The sequence below is a fragment of the Danio rerio genome, chromosome 3 (assembly GCF_052040795.2).
Source record: "Danio rerio strain M-AB ecotype USA chromosome 3, GRCz13ab, whole genome shotgun sequence".
NCBI lineage: Eukaryota > Metazoa > Chordata > Actinopteri > Cypriniformes > Danionidae > Danio > Danio rerio.
This window is the reverse complement of record NC_141023.1, coordinates 5,179,391-5,198,467: the sequence shown is the minus strand read 5'-3', so window position 1 is coordinate 5,198,467 and position 19,077 is coordinate 5,179,391. Positions and strand designations below refer to the sequence as shown.

Here is a 19,077-nt window from a genome sequence, read left to right as displayed (position 1 = left end):
TATGAAGGGCCAGAAACCAAATATCATTAAGAGCCGTGGGCCGAAGATAAACTTACCAATTTGTTTTACATTAAAGTTGTCATGGGTCATTTCCTAATTTATTTAACAATATTTAAAAACAGATAGAAAACATCCCTTTGAATCTTATTGCAATAAGCATTTGCATTAGTAATCGCATGATTTACTCACCAAAGTCTCAGCATTGTCCTCTATGCCTCGGTTGACATTTATTTCAGTTAGCTTTTTTGTAGCTTCACAATAAAACAAGCAAATAAAATGTTGTGTTGTATTTGAAATGGCAATCTCTAAACCAGTGGCGCTCAACCCTGTTCCTGGAGATCGACATTCCTGCAAAGTTCAGCTCCAACCCTGATCAAACACACCTGAACCAATTAATTAGGACCTGAACAGCACTTGATAATTACAGGCAGGTGTGTTTGATATGGGTTGCAACTGAAATCTGCAGGAAGGTTGATCTCCAGGAACAGGGTTGGTCACGCCTGTGTAGCAGACTTCAAATGGACTTCCCTCTCAAACACGGTCACACACACAGATGAGGTGGAGAAACACTGATTTATTCCCTTAACAAAACAGTGAGGCACAGTCAGTATAGTTTAACACTGGAAACCCTCTCAATCCTCTGCTTCACCATCTGCGTGCACCACGCGACTGCGCAGGCACACAGAGAAAAATGTATTTTCCTATTTTAAACATTTAAATGCCAAAAAAAACAAAATCACATAAATTGCATAATATAAATAAAATATGTAACATTAAATAACTGTTAATTGTAAATTGCATTAATTTTTTTGATCACTAATAAAATACAACCCTTTTTGTTTGCATTAATTTAATTATTAGTTGAAAATCTGCCACGACACAATTAAATGACACCATTACTGTAATTTAAACTGATTTACATATTTGAATCCTTAAAATAACAAGCCAATAACCAAAACAACATACCTTAACAAAACAGTGAGGCACAGTCAGTATAGTTTAACACTGGAAACCCTCTCAATCCTACATGAAAAATACACGTGCAAATGAAAACTCTAAAATCACAATAAACACACCATTTAAAGTAAAATATACTCATCACAACAATACACATTACAACAGAAACCCTAAACAGCATTTTAGTGTCAAAATATAATGATTGTGACTGCAAAGGGATAATAATTGTAGGATTAGAGGAGAGCGAAAATTACCTCTGCTTCACCATCTGCGTGCACCACGCGACTGAGCGCGGGCACACAGAGGGAAGCTTTAACATTCACCTGGTGTTACACTATTTATAGCCCCACCTACAACAAACATAGGAACTCTTGAAGTGAATAAAACAAAACAGTAGATGCAAGTTTTGCTGAAGTTAACTATTACTTGCATATAAAAATAAATAAATAAATCTCTTAAATGAATCGGCCACACCTGCTCTAAACCATCTCTATCATTCCCCCTCTCTCAGATGGGATGGCGGGCCAAATCAAAGGTTACCATGGGCCAACTTTAGCCAGCGGACCCTAGTTTGGGCATCTCTGGTGTATTTGATACCACAGCGCCATTATTATACATCCTTATACATCACTGGCTAGATCAGAGATTCAAACACAGCAACAGCAATCAAAGCAAAGCCAACATTAAAGAGACCCCAAGTAAAGCAATCACACTTTAAAAAAGGGATAGTTAACTCAAAAATAAATCTCCCCTTAATGAGCTTAACAATAAAACAAACAAATGAAATGTTATATCGGATAACTTGGCATCATTTCTTCACAGGTTTTGGATCACATCAATGGCGCTGCATTATCTCTGGGGGCCTTGGGATGAGTGGTAGAAGGAACAAGAACGTGATTAGGAAAGCTGGTAAAATATTGTGGTATATCTTGTAAGTTTTTAGGAAGGGACCTCACTGTGACTGTGTGGTTTTCTTTTGTGTGCAATTCTTTAGTAGTGTTATAAAAGTAATTTTGTAATACAGGGTGTGACAGCAACGAAAGTTCAATGTGTTATGTGCAAAAAACAAGAAGCTTCACTGCTTATCTCTCCTTACCTGCAACAGCTATTTAATCATGTTTTTGCTAAGTCACAAGAACTACTGTAGTTACAACATTAGCAAGGGTCAAACTGAACGTATGTCCAAAAAAGGAATTCATGCTAGAACTGAGAAACCCTGTATTCAGAAGAGTATATACAGCGAAGTCTCCGAGTAATTTCTTTCATTACCTATGATCTGAGCCTGAACACTTACTCCAATCAAACCCTAAGAAGCCGAACCTGTTTGCAGCTGTACAGACACCACCCAGGGTTGCTGAAAAGCTGACCTCACTCTAAATTAATAGGTAAGAACAAATTATTTTAAGGTAAATTGGACTTGTTTGGATTGCGGAGTTGTTGGAGCAGGGATTTGGTTACCCTGTCAATATAAGAGCACAATTTGTATTTATTTATTTAGATTTTTCTCAGTGTTGAAGTTGAATGTTTTGATATCTAAGAGGGTCTTAATTTGTACCAAAACTGATCTTTTGAGAGATTTCGCAGATTAGTTTGTTGTTAATGCATGACAGTGATCTTTCTATTCCACAGGCTGAATTTGTTTGTTACCTTGTTCAATTATGTTCCAACTTCATAATTATTTAAAGTCAAAGACAAAGTGGCCAATTAAAACAAACACTACTCAATGTGAATATACAGTTGAAGTCAGAATTATTAGCCCCTTTTGAATTTTTTTCTTATTTTTTAAATATTTCCCAAATGATGTTTAACAGAGCTAGGAAATGTTCACAGCATGTCTGATAATATTTTTTCTTCTGGAGAAAGTCTTATTTGTTTTTATTTCGGCTAGAATAAAAGCAGTTTTTAATTTTTTAAACACTATTTTAGGGACAAAATTATTAGCCCCTTTAAGCACATTTTTTTCTCGATAGTCTACAGAACAAACCATCATTATACAATCACTTGCCTAATTACACTAACCTGCCTAGTTAACCTAATTAACCTAGTTAAGCCTTTAAATGTCACTTTAAGCTGTATAGAAGTGTCTTGAAGAATATCTAGTCTAATATTATTTACTGTCATCATGACAAAGATAAAATAAATCAGTTATTAGAAATGAGTTATTAAAACTAGTATATTTAGAAATGTGTTGAAAGAAATCTGCTCTCCGTTAAAAAGAAATTGGGGAGAAAATAAGCAAGCAGTCTAATAATTCAAGGGGGCTAATAATTCTGACTTCAACTGTATGCTTTTTACATTGCATTCTTTGTGCTTCATGTTTTGCATCTACATTTGTTCCCCGCTGTCATCCCTTAAGTAGAGCAACTGCTCTTATAAAACCGTCCAAAAAAGATGGTGGGAAACTGACAATAGGTTGGTCCACTGACAATAATAATTTCGAGAGGATCACATGCTTATGATTGCTTGCAGCCGGTCCCGCATTAATCAATTTATGATTCACCAATCAGACGATTCCTAAGCCACTATAAATACCCTAAGTTCTATATAACAGCCATCTTCGTCTTGAATAATCCACGCTTCCACTGCTATTCATCCTTTTCTAGATGGGTGACAGGGTGGCCCAGTAGTTAGCACTGTTGGCTCAAAACAAGATCATCACTGGTTTTGGTCCTTATCAAGCCAGTTGACGTTTCGGCGTAGAGTTTACACATTCTCCCCATGCTCATGTGGGTTTCCCCTGGGTTCCCTGGTTTCCACGCACCGCCCAAAAATATGCAACCTAAGTTAATTAACTAATCCAAATCAGCACCATAGACATGCTCCTAGTAAGTAGTTATCTCTTAAGAGCAACCACTATCTGTTCATTAGCTACTACACAGGGGAGTTCCCGAGTCCTAACTGAGCTCAAACTCGCCTCTCCCCTTGCAAACGAGAGGAAGCCCCCGGCTCGAGAATCCTATGAGCTCAGGGCTCTCTCCCGGGACAGCATGCCAAACAAGCTTTATAATCAATCATCAGCTAAGTGTGAACTCTTGAAATAATTATGGGTAGAACAGTGGAAATCTGGCAACTCAACCTAAATTTCACCTAATAAAGGAGGTAATAAATATCCCAAGATTTCAATATCTCATTTTCAAAAACAAAGTATTTTGTGTATGTATGGCTGACAATCAGATGTAACGATATTACTCTAGGTATTTATTTTCCAATTGACATTTAGATAGTCTTTTGATGTACATAAAATGTAAGAAATATCAATAAAATATTAATTTTCATAGTGGAATTTAGAGCTCACCTGAAATAACTTCCTTATTGTAATGTTTAGAGTTGTTCAGTAAGAAGTGCTAGAAATAATGATGTTGTTTTTACAGCATGATGCCTTTATTCACTTCACTCTCCTCTTGACAGAAAGAATGGAGCGTCTGAACGTCTCTCTTCTTTTGCTCCTCGTCTTCTGTTCATCGAGTGCTGGGAAAACTTTCTGGACTCATCTAGGAACCCGTTGTATTGAAGACTGCAAGGTCTACTGGGGCGATTACAAGTGCAAGACTATTGATAAAGATGGACAGTGCCAGACCATGTATTGTTCACCTAAAACAGGCGTAGACTACCACGGCAGGCAGTGCAGTGAAAGGTGTGAGAAAACTGGAAACGACTACTATTCATGCAAAATTGGTTTATTTCAATTTGGATACTGTGGACTCGTGTCGAACAGCCTGATCCATTATGGATCATACACAGGCGCACAGTGTTTTGATTACTGTGAACAGAGAGGTCAGTACTACTATTGGTGCCATACTGAAGAGGGATGGGATTACTGTTCACCTAATAATAACACAGATTACATGAACAATCAGTGTAAAGAAGACAGCCCATGTGAAAAGCGCACTAATGACTACAAGTGGTGTGCAGTGGCGGGTGGTTGGGGTTACTGTGGGCTCGTAGAGCCAAAGATGTTCCTCCACAGATCTAAGTATAATTACGTTTGCATTGACAGATGTCAGTATAGCCAGAAAAATGATTACTACTGGTGCCACATTGAAAATAACTGGGACTACTGCTCTCCAGAGGTGGATGTAACTTATAAAGGCACACCATGTCGCTCAGATCACTCCTGTGGCTTACATGGCTATGGTTACAACTGGTGCTGGACCTCAGATAAAGATTATGATTACTGTGGGCCGATTGAACCTGAAGAGTGCACTTACATTGACTCCAAACATCGCAGCAAGAGAGCCGACGCAAATAATCCCCAGAGAATTGTGATATGCACACAAGTGGACAGAGGAAACAGGATAAGTACCACCTTTTCTGCTGTGCCAGCACCTAATGCAATCACTGATGGAAGTCAATTTAGAGAAGAGATCGAAAACTTAATCAGCTTCTGGGACAATGGCAATCTGGTGGAGCATGCATCGTCCAATCTGATGCACTCCGCTAACGTCCGTATTGATATGCAGGGAATCATAATCCGCAACAACCAGAGATACTACAACCTGCAAGTCCAGCTGAATCGGCCACGGAGGCCTGGTGAAAGCACCACCGTGTCTCAGGCCATCGTGCCTCAAGGAGTCCCAGCCCGTTACATTCGCAGAGCCTTTATTGAAAGCTTCAGGAGACGAGCTCGGGTTTCTATTGAAGTTACAAGACTAAATCAGTGCTAGGTTCATAAGTTGAAAACATTTGCAATACAGTAACCTATGGTAGACAGGGTACACCTTTAGCTACATTTAGCTTGTAACACACCTCTAATAAAGACAACAAAATCTATTACATAGACTGCATGCATACCAGTATAATTCTGACTTTACTAAAACAAGTTTTGCTTAGATTTGCTTCCCTGATTTCCAGCATTCATTGACCTTGCTAGATGCCAAACCGTTCCAGACGGACTGAAACTCTCCAAAAGCTGTTTGTCCACATTGAGTAAAACAAAGAAGTTTTTTTTACACAGATCATGGAATTAATTAAACTTGCTTATTTGTGAAAAACAAGAAGCTTGACCGCTTAACTTTCCTGTTAACTGCAACAGCTATTTCACCAGCATGGACCACACCACACTTTGAGCTAGACTTTACTGTAGGGATGAAAGGGATGGTAGGAGAACAGTGGGATGAAGGGAAAGGGGGGTATAAGGATGGATGACTGGTGAACAAGTGGGTTGATTGGGCATCCTAGGATGATGCCCAGAGACTCAGAGTGATTGAACCCCCCGATACAACCTGTATGTAAGAGTGAATAGGGTTAAAGGATTGTGAATGGGAAGCGAGGAAATGGAGGAGGGAGGGTGGGGTCGAAAGAACAAGAAGAACTGTGTTAGGGACTGTTTTCCTTAAATAAGTTTAAGGGAGTAGGTGATTGGTTAAGGAGACAAAGTGATGCTTGGTTCCACAGCTGAACCTAAAAAGTTAACTCCATTTATGTATGTTTTTGCTGTATGAATTTCTAATAAAACTTTTAATTAAAGCTGTGTTTAGTGTCCTGTCTGTGTGACTTTGGTTTCATAGCACTGACCCAAACGCTATGAAGGGCTGTGAGAATTTATTTATGCCTCACATCCCTTCCAGTTTCCCAACCACACTGGACCCTTTCCAGTTTGCATAGTATGCAATATCCATCACTCTCCATCCAGCTCTTATTCATCTAGAACAGAAAGACTCTTAGATAAAAACGCTGTTCCTTTACTTCATCTCAGCTCATTTACTCATGCCACAGCCATATCACCCTGCAGCCCAAGACTGATTACTCACTGAAGCAAAGCAGGGCTGAGCCTGGTCAGTACCTGGATGGGAGACCACATGGGAAAACTAGGTTGCTGTTGGAAGTGGTGTTAGAGAAGTCTGTGTGAGTCCTAATGCCCCAGTAAAGTAAAGCGGAAACCATACTGTCAGTGGGCGCCGTCTTTCGGATGAGACATTAAACTGGTGTCCTGACTCTTTGTGATCATTAAAAATCCCATGGCACATCTTGTAAAGAGTAGAAGTGTAACCCTGGTGTCCTGGTCAAAGTCCCTCCATTAGCCCATACCTATCATCAGGCACGTGCACACATAGGGCTCAACCCTTATTAGTCTTGGATAAAAAGTGCCCTTCCAAAATGATCAAATGACTCTACACCCCCCTAATCAAAAAAATTCATCCTGCACATGCCTTTTTGACGGTCTCTGCACGGGCCTGCCTATCATGGCCTACCAATCATCCCCATGATTGGCTCTATCACTGTCTCTTCACTTCCCGAATAGCTGGTGTGTGGTGAGCGGATAGCTTCATTGTCCATTGGCTGGTTGTAGCTGGTTGACCAGCCTGGTTTTAGAAGGGTTTTGGCGATTTCCAGGCTGGTTTCCAGCCATTTCCAGCAGCTAAATCCAGCTTGACCAGCCTGGTTTAAGCTGGACACAACTAGTTTTGGCTGGGTTCCCAGCCTGGCTACGCTGGTCAAGCTGGTTTTAGCTGGTCATCTTCCAGTCTGGAAGACCAGGCTGGAAATGACTGGAAACCAGCATGGAAATGGCCAAAACCCCTCTAAAACCTTGTTGGTCAACCAGCTAAAACCAGCCAACCAGCCTAGGCTGGTTTAAGCTGTTTTTTCAGTAGGGTACTGCTGTTTTAGCTTTTTACCATTTTTTTTTAAATACCATAACACAAGATTTGCTTCCCTGATTTCCAGCTTTTGCTGGCTCTGCATAATGGCGAACCATTCCAGATTTACTATTATATTTTGACTGCAGGTTGGTCCACATGAAGGCAAATCAGCAGTTTTATAGTTCAGGTCATGGAATGGATTTTACTGGTGTGTGTTACTTGTTAAAAACAAGAAGCTCATCAAGACTGCTCATCTCTCCTGTGTTAACTGCAACGGCTACGTATGTCCAAAAAAAGCATTCATGCTAGAACTGAGACGCTGTGTTTAGTAGTGTACATATAGCAAATCCTTTGTTAGATCAAGCTTGTGATGAAGACTTCTTGCTGTTGTCTTTGATTGCTTATTTTGAACTTGTTCATTAAAGTGAAGCCATTTTATATGGTGATGCGTTAAAACTCTTTAAACAAGTCTCAGTAATTCCTTTTTTAACCAGTTAAACTCTGCGGAACCATTACCTGGTCTGTGACGTCATCGACATTCGTTTTAGGATTTAAAGGGCTAGCAGTGCACCAGACCCCCGTAAGTGGTTTCGTTTGAAAGTGTAGAATCTATATTTTATGCACATATGCATCACTTTGGTTTTTATTCTACTGTACAAAAGTTATTTACACTTAAATACACAGTATTTTTGGATATCCGAGTTGGGTATTTTACATTAGTTCATTTTCATAGTTTTCATATGGTTCATATATGACACATGCACAATATAGATCAAATGAAAGCTCTTGCCGGTGCTCATACGGTTCTAGCATTCTTTTTACTGAATTATATTAACATATCAAACAGTTGTCAAATAAATCGCGGTGTTTCCGTGACGCAGAAGTGAAAACAATACATTTATGATCAATAAGCAGCCCTTACATCTCTTACTTTACGCTGTGTCCTTTAGAGCCATTCTCCTCTGTTTTTGAGGTGATGTGCATAAGTAATCCTTTTATATGTCTGACATGGTCCAAACACAGTGAATTATGTTTGATCAAACAAAAGAATAGTGAAATATGAAAACAATAATCGCTCCCTGTGGCTTGTACAGCACCTCTCATCAGTTGGAATACAATAACTTTTGCACAGATTATGGTAGATAAATTTTTCTTTTTTCCTATGATTACAGACATGTGCAGGAACCACCAAAATTATTTACAGCACCCTAGACCTGTTTCCAGGGTCAGCTTTGCATGCCAAAATGGGAAACATCACAAATATTTATGTGATTTTGGAGGCTCTGGGCCCTATCATACACCCGACGCAATGTGGCGCAAGAGATGCAAAGCAATACGCAAATATCTTTACATATGAAAAAGAATTAAAATATTCAGGGTATATATAGGATATAATGAGGATGTATATAGAATATAAATATAAAGGATTAAAATATTACAAAACATTATTTTATAGCCTACATAAATATAAAAACCACTGCCTTCATGCCTTCTTCATCTCGGGAGGCTTTTTCAGTTCATTCTTGACAATTTGCTTTTGTATAATGTTATTATTATTAGCAGTATTATTTATTATATCCATATTTATATGTTTTATTAAAAACAAGCTTAGATTTGCCCACCTGTCAGGTTTTAGACCATATGGGGCACAGCATGTGTTTTAGGATATAACTCAGGTTTTTAAGCACACTTGGTTATTATTGTTCATTTATTCGTTTGCTGGAAATTAGTTCAGTTTTTAGTGTTTAAGTTCAGTTTAGCTCAGTTCAGTGTGGTTTAAAATCATTACTGAGAGTCCAAGCACTGAAGAGGAAATTCATCAATGTGTAGCTCTACAGATCCTGAAACATGCAAGCCAGTGGCGACAGCAGAGAGGGAAAAAAAACTTCACCTGATAGGAGTGAAGAAAAAAAAACCTTGAGAGAACCAGACTCAGTTCAGCACGACCATTTTAATGTCTCAGCTGGCCAAAAGTCTTGTGTAGAGCTGCAGTCTCAGCGAAGACTCGTCTGTCCCTGGAGCATCACTTGAATCAGTCTCATGCTCTCCACTCCCCCGTGACCACCAGCGCAGCAGCAGCTCAGGATACGGCCTGGTCCCGGATATGGACACCTTGGGATCATCTTGTCGCTGGTCTTGGATCCAATCAGTGACTCCCCATAATCTGAGGAGTCCCTGATTGGATCTAATCAAACTTTTGCTATTTTAAAGATGGAAAAATCCGCTTAGCGCTGTGGTGCATGGTCTAAAAGGGTTGAGTTTATTGTCTTATTGAGTTATTGGTTTATTCTCAAAACACACCTATAACTCATTAAGAAAATAAACTCAACCCTTTTAGACCATGTGCCACAGCGATAAGTGGATTTTTCTGTCCCTAAAATAGCAAAAGTGGATTCTGACACACCCTGAATTCATTTGCACCTTGCGATTTGCACTTTGTGCATGGACCGTCAAAATAAAGCCCTGTGTCTGTGAGGGACAGGAGCCATTCTAGAGCGCCCCTGCTGAGCTTTCTGTACAATAATGTATATAAAACTGGAAATCAAACCTTGCTCTAAGCAAGTTATTTTGATCAAAATAATCCACAATATCTGACTACTTCAGAAACATAGACATCAAGAATAAGCATCTCAACAATGGCAACACAGTGTGCTTGATCCTGCAGTGCATGCTGGAGGAATCAAATCATTCAAAACTCATCTAGGACTCCTACCATGCACTTAAGCAGGAAATGTTGAGATTCATATGTTGATTCTTGATGTTTTGAGTCAATCTGATGTTCATTGTGTTTTCATAACCTGACCAAAGAACTGCTGGTTCTCATTCCATACAGTGTTATTCAGGGGTGACCAAACGTGTTCATATGAAGGGCCAGAAACCAAATATCATTAAGAGCCGTGGGCCGAAGATAAACTTACCAATTTGTTTTACATTAAAGTTGTCATGGGTCATTTCCTAATTTATTTAACAATATTTAAAAACAGATAGAAAACATCCCTTTGAATCTTATTGCAATAAGCATTTGCATTAGTAATCGCATGATTTACTCACCAAAGTCTCAGCATTGTCCTCTATGCCTCGGTTGACATTTATTTCAGTTAGCTTTTTTGTAGCTTCACAATAAAACAAGCAAATAAAATGTTGTGTTGTATTTGAAATGGCAATCTCTAAACCAGTGGCGCTCAACCCTGTTCCTGGAGATCGACATTCCTGCAAAGTTCAGCTCCAACCCTGATCAAACACACCTGAACCAATTAATTAGGACCTGAACAGCACTTGATAATTACAGGCAGGTGTGTTTGATATGGGTTGCAACTGAAATCTGCAGGAAGGTTGATCTCCAGGAACAGGGTTGGTCACGCCTGTGTAGCAGACTTCAAATGGACTTCCCTCTCAAACACGGTCACACACACAGATGAGGTGGAGAAACACTGATTTATTCCCTTAACAAAACAGTGAGGCACAGTCAGTATAGTTTAACACTGGAAACCCTCTCAATCCTCTGCTTCACCATCTGCGTGCACCACGCGACTGCGCAGGCACACAGAGAAAAATGTATTTTCCTATTTTAAACATTTAAATGCCAAAAAAAACAAAATCACATAAATTGCATAATATAAATAAAATATGTAACATTAAATAACTGTTAATTGTAAATTGCATTAATGTTTTTGATCACTAATAAAATACAACCCTTTTTGTTTGCATTAATTTAATTATTAGTTGAAAATCTGCCACGACACAATTAAATGACACCATTACTGTAATTTAAACTGATTTACATATTTGAATCCTTAAAATAACAAGCCAATAACCAAAACAACATACCTTAACAAAACAGTGAGGCACAGTCAGTATAGTTTAACACTGGAAACCCTCTCAATCCTACATGAAAAATACACGTGCAAATGAAAACTCTAAAATCACAATAAACACACCATTTAAAGTAAAATATACTCATCACAACAATACACATTACAACAGAAACCCTAAACAGCATTTTAGTGTCAAAATATAATGATTGTGACTGCAAAGGGATAATAATTGTAGGATTAGAGGAGAGCGAAAATTACCTCTGCTTCACCATCTGCGTGCACCACGCGACTGAGCGCGGGCACACAGAGGGAAGCTTTAACATTCACCTGGTGTTACACTATTTATAGCCCCACCTACAACAAACATAGGAACTCTTGAAGTGAATAAAACAAAACAGTAGATGCAAGTTTTGCTGAAGTTAACTATTACTTGCATATAAAAATAAATAAATAAATCTCTTAAATGAATCGGCCACACCTGCTCTAAACCATCTCTATCATTCCCCCTCTCTCAGATGGGATGGCGGGCCAAATCAAAGGTTACCATGGGCCAACTTTAGCCAGCGGACCCTAGTTTGGGCATCTCTGGTGTATTTGATACCACAGCGCCATTATTATACATCCTTATACATCACTGGCTAGATCAGAGATTCAAACACAGCAACAGCAATCAAAGCAAAGCCAACATTAAAGAGACCCCAAGTAAAGCAATCACACTTTAAAAAAGGGATGATTAACTCAAAAATAAATCTCCCCTTAATGAGCTTAACAATAAAACAAACAAATGAAATGTTATTTCGGATAACTTGGTATTATTTCTTCACAGGTTTTGGATCACATCAATGGCGCTGCATAATCTCTGGGGGCCTTGGGATGAGTGGTAGAAGGAACAAGAACGTGATTAGGAAAGCTGGTAAAATATTGTGGTATATCTTGTAAGTTTTTAAGAAGGGACCTCACTGTGACTGTGTGGTTTTCTTTTGTGTGCAATTCTTTAGTAGCGTTAAAATGGTATAAGTAATGTTGTAATACAGGGTGTGACAGGAACGAAAGTTCAATGTGTTATGTGCAAAAAACAAGAAGCTTCACTGCTTATCTCTCCTTACCTGCAACAGCTATTTAATCATGTTTTTGCTAAGTCACAAGAACTACTGTAGTTACAACATTAGCAAGGGTCAAACTGAACGTATGTCCAAAAAAGGAATTCATGCTAGAACTGAGAAACCCTGTTTTCAGAAGAGTATATACAGCAAAGTCTCCGAGTAATTTCTTTCATAACCTATGATCTGAGCCTGAACACTTACTCCAATCAAACCCTAAGAAGCCGAACCTGTTTGCAGCTGTACAGACACCACCCAGGTTTGCTGAAAAGCTGACCTCACTCTAAATTAATAGGTAAGAACAAATTATTTTAAGGTAAATTGGACTTGTTTGGATTGCAGAGATGTAGGAGCAGGGATCTGGTTACCCTGTCAATATAGGAGCACAATTTGTATTTATTTATTTAGATTTTCCTCAGTGTTGAAGTTGAATGTTTTGATATCTAAGAGGGTCTTAATTTGTACCAAAAACGATCTTTTGAGAGATTTCGCAGATTAGTTCATTGTTAAAGCATGACAGTGATCTTTCTATTCCACGGGCTGAATTTGTTTGTTACCTTGTTCAATTATGTTCCAACTTCATAATTATTTAAAGTCAAAGACAAAGTGGCCAATTAAAACAAACACTACTCAATGTGAATATACAGTTGAAGTCAGAATTATTAGCCCCCTTTGAATTTCTTTCTTCTTTTTTAAATATTTCCCAAATGATGTTTAACAGATTCAGGAAATTTTCACAGTATGTCTGATAATATTTTTTCTTCTGGAGAAAGTCTGATTTGTTTTATTTCGGCTAGAATAAAAACAGTTATTAATCTTTTTAACACTATTTTAGAGACAAAATTATTAGCCCCTTTAAGCACATTTTTTTCTCGATAGTCTACAGAACAAACCATCATTATACAATCACTTGCCTAATTACCCTAACCCACCTAGTTACCCTAATTAACCTAGTTAAGCCTTTAAATGTCACTTTAGGCTGTATAGAAGTGTCTTGAAGAATATCTAGTCTAATATTATTTACTGTCATCATGACAAAGATAAATTAAATCAGTTATTACAAATGAGTTATTAAAACTAGTATATTTAGAAATGTGTTGAAAAAAAATCTGCTCTCCGTTAAAAAGAAATTGGGGAGAAAATAAGCAAGCAGTCTAATAATTCAAGGGGGCTAATAATTCTGACTTCAACTGTATGCTTTTTACATTGCATTCTTTGTGCTTCATGTTTTGCATCTACATTTGTTCCCCGCTGTCATCCCTTAAGTAGAGCAACTGCTCTTATAAAACTGTCCAAAAAAGATGGTGGGAAACTGACAATAGGTTGGTCCACTGACAATAATAATTTCGAGAGGATCACATGCCTATGATTGCTTGCAGCCGGTCCCGCATTAATCAATTTATGATTCACCAATCAGACGATTCCTAAGCCACTATAAATACCCTAAGTTCTATATAACAGCCATCTTCGTCTTGAACAATCCCCGCTTCCACTGCTACTCATCCTTTCCTAGATGGGTGACACGGTGGCCCAGTAGTTAGCACTGTTGGCTCAAAACAAGATCATCACTGGTTTTGGTCCTTATCAAGCCAGTTGACGTTTCGGCGTAGAGTTTACACATTCTCCCCATGCTCATGTGGGTTTCCCCTGGGTTCCCTGGTTTCCACGCACCGCCCAAAAATATGCAACCTAAGTTAATTAACTAATCCAAATCAGCACCATAGACATGCTCCTAGTAAGTAGTTATCTCTTAAGAGCAATCACTATCTGTTCATTAGCTACTACACAGGGGAGTTCCCGAGTCCTAACTGAACTCTAATTCGCCTCTCCCCTTGCAAACGGGAGGAAGCCCCCAGCTCGAGAATCTTATGAGCTCAGGGCTCTCTCCTGGGACAGCATGCCAAACAAGCTTTATAATCAATCATCAGCTAAGTGTGAACTCTTGAAATAATTATGGGTAGAACAGTGGAAATCTGGCAACTCAACATATATTTCACCTAAAAAAGGAGGTAATAAATATCCCAAGATTTCAATATCTCATCTTCAAAAACAAAGTATTTTGTGTATGTATGGCTGACAATCAAATGTAACGATATTACTCTAGGTATTTACTTTCCAATTCACATTTAGATATTCTTTTGATGTACATAAAATGTAAGAAATATCAATAAAATATTAATTTTCATAGTGGAATTTAGAGCTCACCTGAAATAACTTCCTTATTGTAATGTTTAGAGTTCAGTACGAAGTGCTAGAAAAAATGAGATTGTTTTTACAGCATGATGCTTTTATTCACTTCACTCTCCTCTTGACAGAAGAAATGGAGCGTCTGAACGTCTCTCTTCTTTTGCTCCTCGTCTTCTGTTCATCGAGTGCTGGGAAAACTTTCTGGACTCATCTAGGAACCCGTTGTATTGAAGACTGCAAAGTCTACTGGGGCGAGTACAAGTGCAAGACTATTGATAAAGATGGACAGTGCCAGACCATGTACTGTTCGCCTAAAACAGGCGTAGACTACTGGGGCAGGCAGTGCAGTGGAAGGTGTGAGAAAACTGGAAACGACTACTATTCATGCAAAATTGGTTTAATTCAATGGGGATACTGTGGACTCGTGATGGACGGCCTGATCCATTATGGATCATACACAGGCGCACAGTGCTTTGATTACTGTGAACAGAGAGGTCAATCCTACTATTGGTGCAATACTGAAGAGGGATGGGATTACTGTTCACCTAATAATAACACAGATTACATGAACAGACAGTGTAAAGCAGACAGCCCGTGTGAAAAGCGCACTAATGACTACAAGTGGTGTGCAGTGGCGGGTGACTGGGGTTACTGTGGGCTCGTAGAGCCAAAGATGTTCCTCCACCGATCTAAGTATCATTACGTTTGCATTGACAGATGTCAGTATTACCAGAAAAATGATTACTACTGGTGCCACATTGAAAATAGCTGGGACTACTGCTCTCCAGAGGTGGATGTAACTTATAAAGGCACACCATGTCGCTCAGATCACTCCTGTGGCTTACATGGCTATGGTTACAACTGGTGCTGGACCTCAGATAAAGATTATGATTACTGTGGGCCCATTGAACCTGAAGAGTGCACTTACATTGACTCCAAACATCGCAGCAAGAGAGCCGACGCAAATAATCCCGAAAGAATTGTGATATGCAGAAAAGTGGACTCAGGAAATAAGATAACGACCACCTTTTCTGCTGTGCCAGCACCTAATGCATTCACTGATGGAAGGCAACATAGTGAAGAAATCGAAAACTTAATCAGCTTCTGGGACAATGACAATCTGGTGGAGCATGCATCGTCCAATCTGATGCACTCCGCTAACGTCCGTATTGATATGCAGGGAAACATAAACCGCAACAATCAGAGATACTACAACCTGCAAGTCCAGCTGAATCGGCCACGGAGGCCTGGTGAAAGCACCACCGTGTCTCAGGCCATTGTGCCTCGAGGAGTCCCAGCGCGTTACATTCGCAGAGCCTTTATCGAAAGCTTCAGGAGACAAGCTCGGGTTTTTATTGATGTTACAAGACTAAATCAGTGCTAGGTCCATAAGTTGGAAACATTTGCAATACAGTAACCCAGGGGTCACCAATCCCAGTCCTGGAGGGCCGGTGTCCCTGCAGGGTTTAGCTCCAACTTGCTTTAACACACCAGCCTGGATGTTTCAAGTATACCTAGTAAGACCTTGATTAGCTTGTTCAGGTGTGTTTGATTAGGGTTGGAGCTAAAATATGTAGGACACCGGCCCTCCAGGAACAAGTTTGGTGACCCCTGCAGTAACCTATGGTAGACAGGGTACACCTTTAGCTACATTTAGCTTGTAACACAGCTCAAATAAAGACAACAAAATTTTTTACATAGACTGCATGCATAGCAGTATAATTCTGACTTTACTAAAACAAGTTTTGCTTAGATTTGCTTCCCTGATTTCCAGCATTCATTGACCTTGCAAGATGCCAAACCATTGCAGACTGATTGAAACTCTCCAAAAGCTGTTTGTCCACATTGAGTAAACCAAAATAGTTGTTTTTACACAGATCATGGAATAAATTAAACTTGCTTATTTGTGAAAAACAAGAAGCTTGACCGCTTAACTTTCCTGTCAACTGCAACAGCTATTTCACCAGCATGGACCACACCACACTTTGAGCTAGACTTTACTGTAGGGATGAAAGGGATGGTAGGAGAACAGTGGGATGACGGGAAAGGGGAGTATGAGGATGACTGGTGAACAGGTGGGTTGATCGGGCGTTCTACGATTATGCCCAGAGACTTAGAGTAGGGGTACTCTCTCTGTAATATTTTGGCAGAGTGATTGAACCCCCCGATACAACCTATATATAAGAGTGAAGAGGGTTAAAGCATTGTGAATGGGAAGCGAGGAAATGGAGGGAGGGAGGATGGGGTCAAAAGAACAAGAAGAACAGTGCTAGGGATGGTTTTCCTTAAATAAGTTTAAGGGAGTAGGTGATTGGTTAAGGAGACAAAGTGAGGCTTGGTTCCACCGCTGAACCTAAAAAGTTAACTCCATTTATGTATGTTTTTGCTGTATGAATTTCTAATAAAACTTTTAATTAAAGCTGTGTTTAGTGTCCTGTCTGTGTGACTTTGGTTTCATAGCACTGACCCAAACGCTATGAAGGGCTTTGAGAATTTATTTATGCCTCACATCCCTTCCAGTTTCCCAACCACACTGGACCCTTTCCAGTTTGCATAGTATGCAATATCCATCACTCTCCATCTAGCTCTTATTCATCTAGAACAGAAAGACTCTTACATAAAAATGCTGTTCCTTTACTTCATCTCAGCTCATTCACTCATGCCACAGCCATATCATCCTGCAGCCCAAGACTGATTACTCACTGAAGCTAAGCAGGGCTGAGCCTGATCAGTATCTGGATGGGAGACCACATGGGAAAACCAGGCTGCTGTTGGAAGTGGTGTTAGAGAAGCCAGCAGGGGGCGCTCAACCTGTGGTCTATGTGAGTCCTAATGCCCCAGTAAAGTGAAGGGGAAACCATACTGTTAGTGGGCGCCGTCTTTCGTTTGAGACATTAAACCGAGGTCCTGACTCTCTGCGGTCATTAAAATTCCCATGGCACTTCTCGTAAAGAGTAGGAGTGTAACTCTGGTGTCCTGGTCAAAGTCCCTCCATCAGCCCCTATCGATCATGGCCTCCCAATCACCCCCATGATTGGCTCTAGCACTGGCTCTATAATCGAAGTGGATGTGGCACGTGGATGTGGATGTGGATGTTGGTTCAGGTGTGTTTGATTAGGGTTGGAGCTAAACACTCCAAGACACAGGCCCTACAGGACAGAGGTTGGACACCCCTGATTTATAGTATACAGTCAAGCCCGATATTAAAATTTGTATAGGTTCCGAAGAATTTTTCTTGAACCATATTGTTGCATATTTAACTAGTATACAACACTGTGGTCCCATGATACACATTTCATTACACTTTATGTACACACATTTAGCAAAATGACAATAAAGCTTGACTTGACTTGATGTAACAGATCTGATAGAAAAGGTGCACTCTCCAAATTAATCCCTAGAAACCTGATTTTACAAGGTTTGCAAAAGGAGAGAAGGCAAAAGAAGTAGAACTGGACCTTCCCAGGTGGGGATCATCTCTAAATTAAAGCAGATGATAAATTAATTTGAATAACTAGACAGAACTAGTTGTATAATAAAGTAAAATAAAATTGTAAAATAAATTGGTATGATTTGCAAATTTTAGAACAGACCTCACTGTCGTTACAATATGTGGTTTTCATTTTTTTGCAATTCTTTAGTAGTGTTAAGATGATATGAGCAGTTTTGTAATCAAGATTTGTTTCAAAACTATTTCTAAATACTGTTCTAATACGACGGGAGCGGGCGGTCTAACAATATCGCTTCCGAATTCGGAGCAGGCATATGTATGTGCGAATGGGACAGCATGATGTTGCGTTTAGCTTGTTTGTTGCTGTCTATGTGTGTGCGAATGAGAGACAGAGAGCTTTGTGCTGTCCCTCACTCTCTCTTTCTCTCTCTCTCTCTGTGTGTGTGTGTTTATACAGACAGCTTGTTATAGGCTGTCTGGACACTGTATAGCTGGGAGGTTTTCAGTTTTGTTCTCCCCCCCGTCCGTTAGCGGGAATGGGCGGGTATAAAACGGGGCGGGTCAAAGCGTAGTCTATTTCAGTTCCTTAAACAATGCGCCTTAACACACTTCCTTTTCAGGCCAGCACACCCGAGTCCACAAAGTGGTGCAAATGGATTTGCTATTTAAACAACCTGGCGCAAAATGTGAAAAATACTCTTTTGCTGGTCTGAAAATAGCAACAGGGCTCTTAATGTTCAAATCACTGCTATTGATGATTTAGTAAAAAGGTATAGGGTATAGTCAGTACCAAAATATGTAATTTTTAGAGTTTACAGAAAATGTCATTGTTTACTCACCCTCAAGTGGCTCTAAACCATTATAAGTTTAACATTTTATAACACACTCGTAATACATTTGAAAGAATTTTGGTCTAACGAGTAACCACCTCTCTGTGAAAAATTGGAAAAATACAATGAAAATCAGTGGCTGCCACTAGGGCTGGG

At 39.5% G+C, this 19,077-nt stretch overlaps 2 protein-coding genes across 4 annotated transcripts in view; both read left to right on the top strand.

Moving 5' to 3' along the window:
* The window catches only part of LOC147845451 (uncharacterized), a 140,632-nt gene extending 134,205 nt beyond the window's left edge, over positions 1-6,427 (top strand). Inside the window, exons 1-2 of one of the 2 annotated variants that reach the window (XM_087243676.1) lie at positions 2,225-2,342; positions 4,366-6,427. In XM_087243676.1, coding sequence (XP_087099802.1) covers positions 4,371-5,621 — 1,251 coding nt within the window. In that variant the 5' untranslated portion in view covers positions 2,225-2,342; positions 4,366-4,370 and the 3' untranslated portion in view covers positions 5,622-6,427. Of the gene's footprint in view, positions 1-2,224; positions 2,343-3,976 lie in introns of those variants that run through there. The other variant, XM_087243675.1, reaches the window with a different exon arrangement.
* A 5,823-nt stretch (positions 6,428-12,250) lies between these two features.
* On the top strand, positions 12,251-17,063 carry LOC110438970 (uncharacterized). Of its 2 annotated transcripts, none has more exons than XM_087243694.1 (3): positions 12,251-12,748; positions 14,769-16,053; positions 16,258-17,063. In XM_087243694.1, exon 2 carries the CDS (start codon positions 14,774-14,776, stop codon positions 16,022-16,024), a length of 1,251 nt encoding a protein of 416 aa, XP_087099820.1. In that variant the 5' UTR covers positions 12,251-12,748; positions 14,769-14,773; the 3' UTR covers positions 16,025-16,053; positions 16,258-17,063. The 2 variants fall into 2 exon arrangements, with proteins under 2 accessions (XP_087099820.1, XP_087099821.1); XM_087243695.1 differs by having other exon boundaries at positions 12,504-12,748; positions 14,769-16,064; positions 16,218-17,063.
* The last annotated feature ends 2,014 nt before the right edge of the window (positions 17,064-19,077 follow it).